We start from the raw sequence: 14,971 nt of genomic DNA, 5'->3' as shown, positions 1-14,971 counted from the left end.
GCTAGAGGAATTACTTTCCACAGAATCCTGCCTTTTCTATTCATGCCCCCAACTTTCCAACCTTCTAAAAGGCCCTTTACTGAATTAGGCAAGCAGGTAGAGCGCTGAATAGCTTTGAGAAAGTGGGCCCAGATTGTTGAAGAAAAGTCACAGTGAAGAGACAGATGGTTTGGAGTTTCTTCCCCCTTCCTACATAGAACAAAGGTTACATCTGGTAACACTACTTCTTTTCTAATCACCATTATCTTTGTCAAACACCTTTCTTCAGCAGCCACTCAGACCAAAAACTTCACTTTAGAGGGGGCCACACTACCCCACACTAGAGGACTGGGGAAAGAGCTAAGGAAATCAGGCACCAAACTGGAGTAGAAGGATTTCACTGAGAATACTTTAGCCTTTGACCAACCCCAAAAACACTGATCTGGAACTAAAGGATTTAGCTTGAAACCCTGCAGCCTTGAAAGCAAATCTATAACCTGTGGAATCTCCCACTCATTAAATCCTCTTCTAAAAGAGGGAACCCAGACTAAAGAGTATCCTGGACCACCAAAGCAATTTGCCACCAAGGCTTCTTTATCAGTTTTTTTTTTTTTTTTTCCTGATCAGCTTAAGGCTTCTTTATCAGTTGCCAGCTCAAATAAGTCGGGAAACAATTCCTTCAAGGGAAGGTCAGTGCACCAAGGATCAGACTAGAACTTCAGCCTGGATCTATTCCCTACCTTAAATTTAATACATTTCTGGAAAAGAGGGTAGGCTTTATAACCCCTTTCCACACCCCACACCCATAAGAGAGGTTGGTTCCACCGGATCCCACCCATTGCTGTGGAAACCATATTTCTGCACAACAACTTGTCTCCAGAGGGAGGATGGATGGAGAGGAGAGAAGAGAGGTGGTACCAGAGGAGAGGAGGGAAGGGCAGGTGGGCAGAGATGGAGGGGATTCTGTAGGAAGGACAGGGGTGGAGGACTCGGTGAGAGAAGACATGTTAGCAGAATTTGTAGGGAAGTTGGATTGTAGGTTGGAAGATTTGAATGTGCTGAAAGAAGGCTTACAGAAGAGGAAGAAGGAGATCAGAACAAAGAAGAGGAAGTTGAGTGAAGTAGAGAGGCTGAAGAGAGATGTAGAAGGTGACAAGAAGTTCGAGGTAAAAGGAGATAGAAGGAATGGGGGAAAGTAGTGGGTAGGTGGCAAGGGGGTTTAAGAAAGAAGCGGAATGAAGATTCTTAGTTGGAATGTGAGGGGAATAGGGAGTGCAAGGAAGAGAGCGACGATAAAAGAGGTAATAAGGAGGTATGACCTAGATATTGTGCTGTTACAAGAGTCTAAGAGAACGGAGTTTAATAACAAATGGGCAAGGAGTGTATGGAAAGCTAGGGGGATTAGTTGGGTGGTTGCTCCCTCGTGGGGTGCTTTCGGGGGGATTGTAACAATGTGGAAGAGGAATGTGGTTGAAGGTCTGGAGGAGTTGATCGGAAAGTACTCGGTTTCCTTGAAGTTTAAGCAGCAAGAGGATGATTATGTGTGGGTGCTCACAAATGTATATGGACCAAATGACTATAGAGAGAAAGGAGTTGTGGGAGGAATTGGCCGATGTTAGAGGGCTATGGGATGGGCCCTGGTGTGTGGGTGGGGATTTCAATGTGATCAGATTCTTGGAGGAATCCAATAAGATTAATCAGAAGGTGACAAAAAGCATGAGGAAGTTTAACAGTTTTGTGGGTGCCTTTGAGCTTAAAGAGATTCCCCTAGCCCACAATACATTTACATGGTCAAATCTCCAATCTAGACCAATTTTCTCTAAGATGGATAGATTTCTATTTTCTTTGGATTGGGAAGAACATTGGGGAAAGTTGGCTTCTAGATCTCTCCCAAGGGTGACCTCGAATCATTGGCCTATAGTGTTATGTAAGGAGGAAAGAAGGTGTGGAGGACCTACCCCCTTTAGATTTGAAAATATGTGGTTACTCCATTCAGGGTTTACTAACAAAGTAAGGGAGTGGTGGTATGAATATAACCCAATGGTGGAATGGGAGGGGATGAGATTCCATAAGAAATTACAATTTTTGAAAGCAAAAATCAATGAGTGAAATCTTGTGGAGTTTGGGAGGATATAAGAAAGAAAGGGAGCTCTGATGGATCAACTTGAAAGACTTGACTCTAAAGAAGAACCGGGAGAATTTGGAGAGGAAGACAATGAACTTAGGAGAGGTTTGAGGAGACAGTTAGAGGACTGCTTGCATAAGGAGGAAATTAGCTGGAGGCAAAAATCTCGATGTAAATGGCTGCAAGAGGGAGACGGAAACACTAGGAATTTCCATTCTTTGGAAGATGGCAGGAGAAGGAGGAACTTTATCTCGAAATTGGTAGTAGATGGAGTCGAGTTAATACAACAACAGGAGATAGCCGGGGCATGTGTGGAGCACTTCAAATCCATTCTAAGAAGGCCTATGAGTAGAAGGGTGTGGGTAGAAGGATTGGAGTGGCCAGATGTAGGGGTGGAGAACAGGAGAAGATTGGAAAGAAGCTTTGATTTGGAAGAGATCAAGGAGGCTGTGTTTTCTATGGATAGAACAAAAGCTCCAAGGCCGGATGGGTTCACAATGGCTTTTTATTAGGACTGTTGGGATATTTTGAAAGATGATCTTTTGCAGGTGTTTGAGGAGTTTTTCAGGAGAGGAATTGTCAATCCGGGTGTGAACTCTACATTTATAGCTTTAATTCCAAAAAAGAAAGTTGCCTCCCACCTGAAGGATTTTAGGCCAATTGGCTTGGTAAATAGCCTGTATAAGATCATTGCAAAGGTGTTGTCTTTGAGGCTGAAGGAGGTATTGCCAGATATCATTGCACAAGATCAAGGAGCTTTTGTCAGTGGAAGACAAATTACTGATCATATTTTAATTGCTAATGAGAGTGTGGAGAACTTTAAGAGGGATAAAAAGAAGGGAATGGTCTATAAGTTGGACTTGGAAAAGGTTTATGACTTGGTGGACTGGGAATTCTTGAGGAAAGTTTTGACCAAATTTGGGTTTGGGGCTAGATGGTGTAATTGGATCATGGGTTGTGTTCGGAATTGTCATTATTCAATGCTAGTGATCAGGACAATGATATATTTCTTTCCAGCCAGTAGGGGTATAAGACAAGGAGACCCTCTCTCTCCTTTCTTGTTCATATTAATTGTGGATGTCCTGGGTAAACTAATTCATAGAGTTGACTCTAGGGGGCTCATTAGAGGCTGGGGAGTTGGGAGGGTGGAAACCCCCCTCGCTCACTTATAGTTTGCTGATGACACGGTTCTGTTTTGTGAAGGCGGTAATGTGAGCTTTATTAGGAACTTGAAACTGGTGATACAATTGTTTGAGCAAATGTCCAACTTGAAGTTGAACTTCGGGAAAAGCTGTGTAGTGGGGGTGAATATGGAGGAGGGAGAGATCAGGGAGAGTGCAGAAGTGCTGGGGTGTGAAGTCTCGGGGTGGCCATTGAACTACTTAGGGTTGCCATTAGGTGATAATCCTATGAGAGCGAGCTTTTGGAACCCGGTGGTGGAAAGGTTTGAAAAGAGACTGGTATCTTAGAAAAAGAACTACCTCTCTCTCGGTGGGAGAATTGCACTGATTAAGGCCACGCTTGCTAACTTACCCATCTATTTCCTGTCGGTGTTTAAATTCCCAATGAAGGTTTCTAACAGATTGGAGAAGTTGATGAGAGATTTCCTATGGGAGCCGGGAGAGAAGAGGGATCGTAGAGTTAGCTGGGAGGTAGTGTGTAGTAGTAAGGCTTGTGGTGGTTTTGGGCTTGGGAATATTAGAAGAAGGAATATGGCTCTTCTGGGGAAGTGGTTGTGGAGGTTCCCTTTGGAGAAGGAGAAGCTATGGGCTAGAATAGTGGCAAGTATACATGGGCTGGAGCACAATGGTTGGGACACTAGAATTCAGAGCTAGGATCACAAGCAATTCTCCTTGGAAAGCCATTCATGATCTGCTACCAGTATTCTCCTCTAATATCAGGTATGATTTGAATTCCTGTAATTCCATAAAATTTTGGGAACAAACTTGGGTGGGGAGTGCCTCTCTAAAGGACCAGTTTCCTTCTCTGTGTGCTTTATCTGATTTGAAAAATGAGCCAGTCTCATCTTTCATCACCCATCCTCTTCTACGTCTTGGTTTGGGTGGAACTTGGTCTAAGAAGGGCTTTGAGGGACTTAGACTTCGACAGTATTTCGAGCTTTACTGCACTTCTTGATAACTTTGTCTTAGACCCCACTAGGGTGGACTCTAGAATTTGAACACCTACCCTCAATGGCTTCTTTTCTTGTGCTTCCTTCTTCAAAGTCTTAAGTCAGTCCACCAGCCCTGCTTTCCCCCCTTTCCCTGTTGATGAGGTTTGGTGCAGAGCAATACCTCATAGGGTTGGTAGTTTTTGTTGGGAAGCCTATCTGGAAAGATTCAACACTGGTGATCTACCTCAAAAGAAGAGACCCAATACTTGCTTGTCACCTCATTATTGTGTTCGTTGTAAAGCGGGTGGGGAGACCGGTTTTCACCTACTGGTGTCTTGCCATTTTGCGAGGTCAATTTGGGAATGGGTTTTCTCCCTTTTTGGGTGTAGTTGGAATCCTCCATCAGACTTGCAGGGCCTTTTTTCCCCTTCTTTTTTTAGGTGGCGTATAAAAAGGGGAAGGACTATGTGGAGAGGACTGAGGGCTGCAGTATGTTGGACACTATGGGAAGAAAGAAATTCCAGGATATTCTCAAGAGCTGAGAGAGGAGCAGCAGATCTGAAGGCTATCATACACATTAGGGCTGTATAGTGGCTGAAATCTTTGGAGTTATTCACAGATTACACTTTGGATGACATGTTGAGGACATGGGGTGAAATAGCAAATTGCACACAGACCAAGTCAGCAATGAGTGTGTGTCTTGGACCCCTCCACCTGCTGGATTCTTGAAACTAAACTTTGATGGGTGTAGTAGGGGAAATCCGGGACAATCGGTGATTGGGGGTGCTTTTAGGGATGAGAATGGGGTCATTTCTGACATGTTCTCAGGCCCAATTGGAGTGGGTGGCTCCCTTAGAGCTGAGATCTTTGCACTTATGGAAGGAGTCCAGAAAGCTAAGGAGATGAACATCAGGAAACTCCTAATTGAAGGGGATTCGAAGGTGGTGATAGGGTGGCTGAATAAAGACACCAATGGCTTATGGAATTACAGCAACGAGAGGAGGAAATTTAAGTGGTTGGTGCGGGAGATGGAGGTTAAGATATGCTGGATTAAAATATCGGCCAGTTCTCTAGCTGATGGTTTAGCCAAACAAGGGGCAGAAAGGGATTCACTGTTTTGGGCTAAGCTGTAACTTTAATGTCTTTTCTTTTTCTTTTTCCTTTTCCGGGACAATCGGTGATTGGGGGTGCTTTTAGGGATGAGAATGGGGTCATTTCTGACATGTTCTCAGGCCCAATTGGAGTGGGTGGCTCCCTTAGAGCTGAGATCTTTGCACTTATGGAAGGAGTCCAGAAAGCTAAGGAGATGAACATCAGGAAACTCCTAATTGAAGGGGATTCGAAGGTGGTGATAGGGTGGCTGAATAAAGACACCAATGGCTTATGGAATTACAGCAATGAGAGGAGGAAATTTAAGTGGTTGGTGCGGGAGATGGAGGTTAAGATATGCTGGATTAAAATATCGGCCAATTCTCTAGCTGATGGTTTAGCCAAACAAGGGGCAGAAAGGGATTCACTGTTTTGGGCTAAGCTGTAACTTTAGTGTCTTTTCTTTTTCTTTTTCCTTTTCTTGAGGTCCTTTGTTGTTCTTGGAAGATAAGTGTGTTAGTCTTCCTCTTGTAAATCTTCTATTGTTGAATTAATGAAAGTGTTGTTGATAAAAAAAAACTTGTCTCCGTAACTCGTTAGGCTCCTGCAGAAACCTCCAAAACCACTTCCCAAGATGAGCCAAGTTGAAAGGCTTCAGTTTTCTGATTCCCAAACCACCAGAGTTGGAAGGTTTACAAATCTGATCCCAACTTACTAGGTGAAACTTGTTGGAATCTTTCCACCCCACACACAAAAAATCTCACATGATTTTCTCCAGTCTTGAAGCTAACTCCGCCGGCAAAGGGAACAAGGACATGAAATACACAGGAATGCTGTCCAACACACTTTTTAACTGCACTAATTTACCCCCCTTAGACAAATACCTTGCCTTCAATGATGCTAACTTGCTAGTCATTTTTTCAGCCACCAGGGACCAAATGCTTTTGGAATTGCACTTAGCCCCTAAAGGCTGCCCCAAATAGGAGGAAGGTAGAGTTTCCACCCTGCAACCCAACAAGTTAGCTAGGGACTGCAGATTACTAACCTCTCCAACAGCCATCATTTCACTCTTTGCTAGATTAGCCTTTAAGCCTGATACCACTTCAAACCAACAGAGGATTTATAATTTTCATCCCCCAGAAGTATGAATCTCTACAGTTGAGCTATAAGCTATTTGAAGGAGGTCTTGGACTTCTGAATTGATGGATGGTGGAACACTTGGAAAAAAGGGCAGCCCAGTGCATGAGGCTCCCGCCAATGTGGAACACTTGAAGTGCATACTAAATACAGATCTCATTTGTACCCTCTCCCAGACATGGTAAGAACCACTGTTGCAGGGAAATTTGGTTTTCAAATACAACTCCCCTTCATATGGTGAGAACTCACTTTGACTAAATTAACCCTTCAGAACATTTAGTAGATATGGGTATCTTGCATCCTTCAACACCTCTTTCCTTGTGTTGCCTCTGGGAAATCAGGTTCTAAGGTCATCACCCCATCTTTTATCAATGTGGGTTTCTCTCCCTGTTCTGGATTTGCCCTTATTGTATTGTTTTGTTTCAAGTCATCCTTTGCCTTGTGTATGGGAGTTGTCTGGTCTAATGCTACAGCCCCTAGTACCATGTTCTTATGCTACACTAACCTGTTTTACTCTCAGACATCAGCTATTGAGAAGGTTCACCTAAGCACTGATTTAGGTGCCGCTTTGACCTGTAAAACTTTTATTGTGTTCAGTTTGGCAGCAAAGTTGACATGGCAGAAAGTCCTCAGTAACATGAAAGGAAAACATGGACTTGCAGGACTAAAATGTTGCCTTTATTGTCAAGAGAAGTGATCAGAGAATAATATCAGATTGCAAGGGCTATTTTATGAGATAGCAACAAGGCCATCGTTTTTATATGGTGCAGTGTTAGACAGTCAAATTATGTCCTAAGAATTACTCATGGTTTGACTTTAGACTTCTTAGGAAACTGTTTCCACGCTTAGTATAACTGGGTAAGAATAACAGACCCTTTCAGAATTGCTATGAGCTTAGTGGGTAGAATGTTGTTTGTACAAAATCCTGCACTTTGTATTCTTCATATGGATTCTGAGGTTTGCCAACTTGATGACTGATAGCCTTACCAGAGGAGGAGTAAGCTGCATTGGTATCATCCCCTACTAGAATGACAGTACCATTCTTAGTAGCCTGGTCCTTTTGTATTTTGTATCATCTGTTTTGCTGAGGCTTCTGAGTTCTGCTGGTCCCAATTCTTGATTAATATTTTGATTAGTAAATTCTTATTTATGGTGCAAGGTTAAAAGAAAGAGAGGAACTAATGTTGCTTGTCTATCAAACATGGTCAACTTCCATATAGGAGGTTCAGAGAATTGTGGGGAACACTTGACTTTGTTTCATATATTTTGTTATGTTGTTGGTTTTACCACTAAATTGGTTACTGTTTTTTCCTTTTAGATGAACATGCTTTTATTGTTACTTCTGACAATACCTTGTCCATTTCAGATATGCACATTTGCTTCCTAAGGATGATGAAGCTTTTGAGCATTATAATGCATTTTCTGCCAAGCGGTTTGAAGAGGTATCTTAACCTATTTCAAATATGTGCATTTGTTAGATTCCTGACACTTTTATTTGACAGGACCTTTTTTACTTTTATTGTCTTTTAATTGCTAGTTGTATTATATGCATAACTTTTGTCAATTCATATGGTGCATATCTTTGTTTCTTTTAGCATTTTATATTACTCACTTGAATGTACTGAACCACTTTGAAGAACACACAAAATAATATATGATATGAGTTGCACTGGCTTGTCGCCTTCTGGGTTCTTGGAGTCACAGTTTCTAGCACCTTTGTATCACTATCTTGTTACATACTCTGCAACGAACTTGCAGAATGTTCCCTTTTTTTTATGCCCTAACCACATAAAAAGTTCTTTATGGTGGCAATTACCCATATTAATCAGTGGCTTGAATATTTAGGCTTTCGATGTGTTTGTCTATGTTTGTGGAGGTCTTAGTTTTTCTTGTTGAATGTATTTTTTCTTAGTCTTTTTCTTTATGATTACATACTGATTTTTGAACTTATTTGTTCTATTTTACACCAACAGTTGTTGATGTTTTCTTTGCATTGAAAAGTTTGAAGAAGGATTCAGCTGAAGTGACCAATTATCTTTTTTATTGGGCTTGACTTCTCTATTTTTCTAGGCTAACAAAATTGGCAAAATAAATCTTGCTGCTACTGGAAAGGATCTGATGGAAGATGAAAAACAAGGGGATGTGACAATAGATCTTTTTGCTGCTTTAGACATGGAAAGTGAAGCCGTTGCTGAACGTTCAACTGAGCTGGAAAATAACCAGAGTCTGGGTTTGCTCAGTGGGTTTCTTTCTGTTGATGACTGGTAAGTCTGGTTCTATTACGTGTGGATGTGAGGAGGGATAACCTACTGCACTCCAAACAACTTAATCTTGTGACACCAAATAGGGTAGGTCAGGTGCTGGATAGTTTCATCCAGAGCACCACATAAATAGCACCTATTTATAATGATCATTCCTTTGTACTGGAGACTGTCTATTGTGAGAATCTTGCCTTTGATGGCTAACCAAAGAAAATAAGATCCCATTGATGGAACTTTTTGCTTCCAAATCCAGCACCAGGACATCCTCCTGCTCTGTGGCAAGGTTCACAGTCTTGACAGTCTGATACATAAGATGGTGTGTGTTGGACTTTTAAATGATGCACTTTTAATCTGTTTTAGTTTTTTTTTTTCTTTCTTTTTTTTTTAAATGTTTAGGGGGGTCAGTATAAGGCCTGGCTACTCCCTGAAGCTGTTCATACCCTGAAACTCCTCATATTTTGCGTATCTTTGACCCATCGATACAATACATATTGTCTGATACGTTGTGAAAGTTTGGTCCTTGCTCCGAGGCTCCAATTTCTCAAATTAGGACTTGATTGACAACCTACCTGGCTTATTACCAGTGCACCACATTTGATCACCTGAGCCTGGTTTTAGATTGGTTCTTTTCACCTCCCTCAACATTTCAATGAGTGGTTTTAGATTCCAGTCATCCAATTTCTTTGCAGTCTCGGTGCCCATACAATTTGATTTCCAATGAGGCATAGGGGAGCATTGCCACACCAGTGCTCTGTTCAAAAGAATATATTTTCACCATTACTTCTAAATATGGCTGCAGAATATGGACCTTTGACTCTTTGGGTTTGTTCACTTATGCTCCTTTTTCTTAAAGCCATTTCTTCTACACCTAATCCTTTGCAGGATAAGGCTTCTAGCAGGAACACAAAGACTTAGTAGATGTTTTTCTTTGCCAAAAAAAAGATGATGGTTTCTCTCTTTTCCACATAGATGTCCTGTCCTATATGTTCTGTTTGACTTTATTTTATTGAATGCAGCAGTCTGGGACCAGGACCAGCCAGAAGGTTAAACTGTTAGATCTTATACCTAGACTTTGAACTTGGGTTTGAAATAAATGATTCTCCAAACTATGACGGAAAAAAAAAGCTATTGACATGTCAAAGCTTGCATATGTAACCATATTAATGAGCATTATGCTATGTAGTTTTCTGACTGGTGATAGGTTTAAAATATTAATTATGTTTTTTTTTTTCAATTTTGTTTTTATGTTATTATATTTTCTTTGAATTGTCTGATGGTGCTGCCTGAATGTTTGGACTCTTTGCCCTTTATCCTACCAGATTATTGTTGACAGGCACTAAAAAATGATTGAATGTGGATCTCCATGCTTTGTTATAGTGTCCATTTTTTTTGATAATTGAAAGAAGTTTATCAATCAGCAATGATAAATAGTACAATGTCCCCAAGGAGAGGCATGAGATGCAACCTCTCCAAGCTAGTTAAGTACAACTTTCCAATATACTAGAACAAGTTACAATGTAGCACAAAAAAGATCCTCCCTGGAAACCCCCTGTTTGGACAAAGAATCAGCCATAGCATTAGCTGACCTTTTTACCCATTTTACCTCAACTCTCATATTACTGGTTAACCACTTTACTTTTTTGATGAGGTCTTTGTAGCCCCAAATGGTAGCATCCGGGTTTAGAAGCCACCTTGTTAACACCTGAGAGTCCCCTTCAATTAGGAGATTTTCCACCCCAAGCTGGTTAACGATCTGACTTCCTTGTACAACAGCTAGTATTTCTTCCCTTGTAGAGTCCCCACTCCCACTGGTCCTGAGAATAAGGAGATGATGTTGCTATCCTTATTCCTTAGGACACCCCCTATACTTGAAGGCCTAGGGTTACCTTGGCTGCTCCCATCAAAATTTAACTTGATGACACCTTCTGGAGGCGGATCCCATTCTAACAAACTTCTATTCTTCTTTGTAGAAGTATTATCTATTACTAACCAATTCCTCCATGGGTCATCAAAAGTGAAATCAGCAAATATATGCAAGGTTTTTGGCTATTGTATTGCTCTTGTTAGAATACAGTCCTTCACTTCATTCAAGCTTCTTTCCTTCTCTAAGAAGACTCTTGCATTCCTTTCCTCCCAAAGAGTTCATAAGGTGGCTGCCCTGATACATTTCCATATGAACTTGCCTCTTCTAGTGTGCCATACAAAAATAGATGGGTTAAATAACAAATTCACATCAGATGGCAGAGACCACCCACCTCCAAATAAACTAAGGCTCCAACACCATAAGGCTGTAGCAAAGGAACAAGAGATCAACAAATGGAAACGGTCCTCATTCTGGGCCTTACACAAGGAACACTAGTTCGGGGAAAGACAAAGAAAGGGTCTCTTTTTTTGCAAGTTTTCCAAAGTATTGATTTTCCCGTAGTAGACTTCGTAGTAGAATACAACAATTTTTGAAGGAATAGGTCGCGCCCAAACTTCTTTAAAGGGGAGCACTTGGGAATTGGGGTTGGAATTGATGGATTTTAGAAAAGAAGCACAAGTAAAGGTACCTTTTGGAATAGGAGTCCAAACTCTTTGATCAGAAGATGTGGGATCCAAACAAACTAACTCAAGTAAATGAAGTAGCTTAGTGACATAAATCAACTCACCATCCCTTAATCCCCTACGAAATCCAAAGTCCCAATTTAAAGACATGGGAATAAACGGGTTTGGAAGAAAATTTGCAATTGACTCATTTTTGTGAAGGGAGAGAGAGTAAAGCGAGGGAAACCGATCTTTGAGGGGTTGATTACCCACCCAAACATCCCTAGAATCAAATAGAATCACCAGAGCAAGCATCATACCTGATAAACCTGAGGAAGCGAGGGAGAATACCATGTATAGCCTTCCAAGGTGTTGTAAGGGTAGCTCGATGAGATATCCCGACATCCCAACCATTTATTGAGCAGCCATGAATACTTGACACCACCTCATGCCATAATCTCTCTCTCTCTCTCTCGAGGCCATCTCCATAACCACTTCCCTAGGAGGGCTTCATTCTTCTGCATTATGTTCCCTATCCCTAGGCCCCCTTCTTAGTTCTTCCTTAGGTTTATTAACTATCTCCCATCTAACTAGATGGTCCTTTTTCACCTCTCCTTGTTCCCACAGAAAGTCCCTCATTACCTTCTCCAATTTCTTAGCCTTCCTTGGGGGAGTCCTGAAAACTGAAATGAAGTAGGTGTGGCCCTAATCAAAGTCACCCTACCCCCTATTGAGATGTAATTCTTTTTCCAGGCCGCCAAACATTTAAGAAATTTCTCCACAATAGGAGCCCGTAAACTACTTTCTTTAGGGTTAGCTCCTAAGGGGAGAACTAAGTAGGTCAAAGACCAAGAAGAGGTGATGCAACCTAAACACTCTGCAATGGATTCTATCTCCCAATCCTCCATATTTAATCCAGTCACACAACTTTTATCAAAGTTTATCCACAAGTTGGAGGCAAGCTCAAAGGCTCTTGTTAAATTCTTAAGGTTGTCCACCTTGCTTAAATCATTCCCTTCGTAGAAAATAACAATATCATCAACAAACTGAAGGTGAGTTACTGAAATGCCTCTCCTCCTTATTCTCCAACCCTTTATTTGGCCCTCCACATCTGCTTTGGAGATCAATCTACTAAGAACATCAGCAACAAGCCAACAAGTGTAAAGAGGAAAGGAGAAAGTGGGTCACCTTGTCTTAAGCCTCTATTGGCTGGAAAGAAATCCTTAACCACTCCATTAATCAAGATTGAATAATGACATGAATTCAAACATCCACTTATCCAATTACACCATTATCTCCAAATCCACGCCTTCTTAACACCTCCAACAAGAAACTCCAATCCACTAGGCCGTTAGCCTTTTCCAAGTCCAATTTGCAGACAAAGCCTTTTCTGCCAGATCTCCTCATCTCTTCCACACTCTCATTTGCAATGAGGATCTGATCTGTAATTTGTCTATCTTGTACAAAGGCTCCTTGTGCTTGGCTAATGAGAGAAGGGAGAACTGCTTTGATCCATCTAGAGAGTACTTAAGCCAAAATCTTATAGATTCTAGTCACCAAGCTGATTGATCGAAAAGTTTTGGGGTGTTTGGCATTGGTCTTTTTAGGAACTAGAGCTAGAAAAGTGGCATTGATTCCAGGACTCACAATATGTTTGTCCTCAAATTCTCTAATGGCTTCAGTTAAATCTTCTTTGATTATGTCCCAGCAGTCCTGATAAAATGCCATTGTAAACCCATTTGGACCCAGTGCTTTAGCTCTATCCATAGAAAAGACAACTTGTTTAATTTCCTCTTCCTCGATCATTCTTTCTAACCATTCCCTATTTGTTTGATGTTGGCTAGTCCTCCTCCCCCACTCTTAACTGATTTTCCAAAGGTCTTTGGAAGATTGATTTGAAGTGAGCCACAAACTTACTATCAATCTTGTCTTGAGAGGTTATTTTAACTCCATCAACCTCAAGCTTAAGTATCAAGATTTTCCTTCTTCTCCCATTAGCCGTAGCATGAAAGAATTTAGTATTTCCATCCCCTTCCTTGATCCATTTATGCCTACATTTTTGTCTCCACAAGATCTCCTCCCTCAATAGAACCTCCTCTAACTCCTTTTTCAATTTCCATCTTAGTTCTCTATCTTGCACATTCATCATCCTTTGGGACTCTTTTGCATCTAAATCCTCAATCTGAGTGGTCAGTAGTCTAGCTTTTGCTTCCTCTACTCTTCCAAATTGATCTCTATTCCATTCTTTTATTTTGCCTCTCAACCTTTTTAGTTTTTTGTGGAATCTAGCCCCTTCCATTTCACTCCCCTCATCTCTTCACTCCACCATTCCTCAACAGCTCAACCTTAGACAAGAAATCCGGATGTGTTAACCACATATTCTCAAACCTGAATGGTCTAGGTCCATTTCCAAGAGGTTCTTGTCCTACTTCTATGGGGCAATGGTCAGAGGTGACCCTAGGTAAGGCCTTAGCCACCAAGTCTCTCCAATGGCTCTCTCAACCCTCATTAAAAAGAAATCTGTCAAGCTTCGAACAAGTTGGGTTTTCTTGGAAGTTGGACCAAATGAATATAGCTTGTGGTAAAGGAAACTCTTGTAACTCACAAGAGTTAATGAAGTCATTGATCTTCCTCATACTAGTCGTGATGGCTTGTCTGGGATTATTTGACTCAGTTGTGAACCTTATTGCATTATAGTGTCCATTTCAACAAGCCCTTTGAATTTAATGGCCTTTTTTTTGTGCATGCATATTCCCAGTTTGTTCTTCAAGCTATGGACAATTATTTAATCAAGTGAAATGCTTTTTTTTTTTGGTTTCATTTTTGCTTATCTAACAGTTCATAGACCCAGGTTATATTATTTGGACTTCGTATGTTAGATCTTGTGATTTGTTTTCAGGTATCATGCTCAGGTATTATTGGATCGTCTCTCTCCACTTAATCCTGTTGCACATGTGCAAATTTGTGAGGGTTTATTTAGGTAATGTTCAAGACTTTCTACTTTTTTGTTGAGTTGGGCAAGGTAATGTTTGATAATTTTTTTTCTTGTTTGCACCATTGTGCTTTAGAATGCAGTGCCTTTCAGTTTAATTTATTTGATATAGCAACACGAAACTTTGAAATGATTTCCTTATGCAACTTATAATGTACTTGTTATATGCTCCAGGCTCATTGAAAAGTCAATCTCTTCAGCATATGATATTGTTCGCCATACACATATTCATAGTGGACTGTCCACTGGATCTGTTTCTGATAATATGGAGATAACAGATGCATCATCAGTCAAGAGATCTTTTGTTGATCTTCCAAGAGAACTTTTTCAAATGCTTGTTTCTGCTGGTCCTTATCTCTACCGTAATACTGTACTGTTACAGAAGGTAGTGAATATTCTGCAGCCATATTGTCATACTTTTTCATGGTGTCATTTTCTCTTTGAGTTATGGTTGCATATGACCATGCTGAATTAACTATGTATATCTCATGCTGATCAGGTATGCAGGGTCTTAAAAGGCTATTATCTGTCTGCACAGGAGCTTGTGGGTTCTGGTGGTGAGACTACTTACCATGAGTCTGGGAATGGGGGAAGCCGAGGTCCTGGTTTTCACCTGAGAGAAGCTCAGGCAAGGGTTGAGGAAGCACTAGGAAAATGCATTCTTCCTTCTTTGCAGTTGATACCTGCAAATCCAGCTGTTGGACAGGAGATATGGGAAGTATTGAGTCTCCTCCCATATGAGGTTTGGC

At 41.0% G+C, this 14,971-nt stretch overlaps 1 protein-coding gene across 3 annotated transcripts in view; it reads left to right on the top strand.

Moving 5' to 3' along the window:
* The window catches only part of THO2, a 75,452-nt gene that overhangs the window by 23,614 nt on the left and 36,867 nt on the right, over positions 1 to 14,971 (top strand). For all 3 annotated transcript variants that reach the window (XM_088985910.1, XM_088985909.1, XM_088985911.1), the window contains 5 exons: positions 7,810 to 7,885; positions 8,514 to 8,707; positions 14,130 to 14,210; positions 14,397 to 14,607; positions 14,722 to 14,964. In XM_088985910.1, the coding sequence (XP_088842036.1) occupies positions 7,810 to 7,885; positions 8,514 to 8,707; positions 14,130 to 14,210; positions 14,397 to 14,607; positions 14,722 to 14,964 (805 nt within the window). The remainder of the gene's footprint in view (positions 1 to 7,809; positions 7,886 to 8,513; positions 8,708 to 14,129; positions 14,211 to 14,396; positions 14,608 to 14,721; positions 14,965 to 14,971) is intronic.

This window comes from Nelumbo lutea, chromosome 4 (genome assembly GCF_056320005.1).
Source record: "Nelumbo lutea isolate HS-2025 chromosome 4, American lotus-T2T, whole genome shotgun sequence".
In the NCBI taxonomy this organism is placed as follows: Eukaryota; Viridiplantae; Streptophyta; class Magnoliopsida; order Proteales; family Nelumbonaceae; genus Nelumbo; species Nelumbo lutea.
This window is presented reverse-complemented; position numbering and strand designations above follow the sequence as displayed.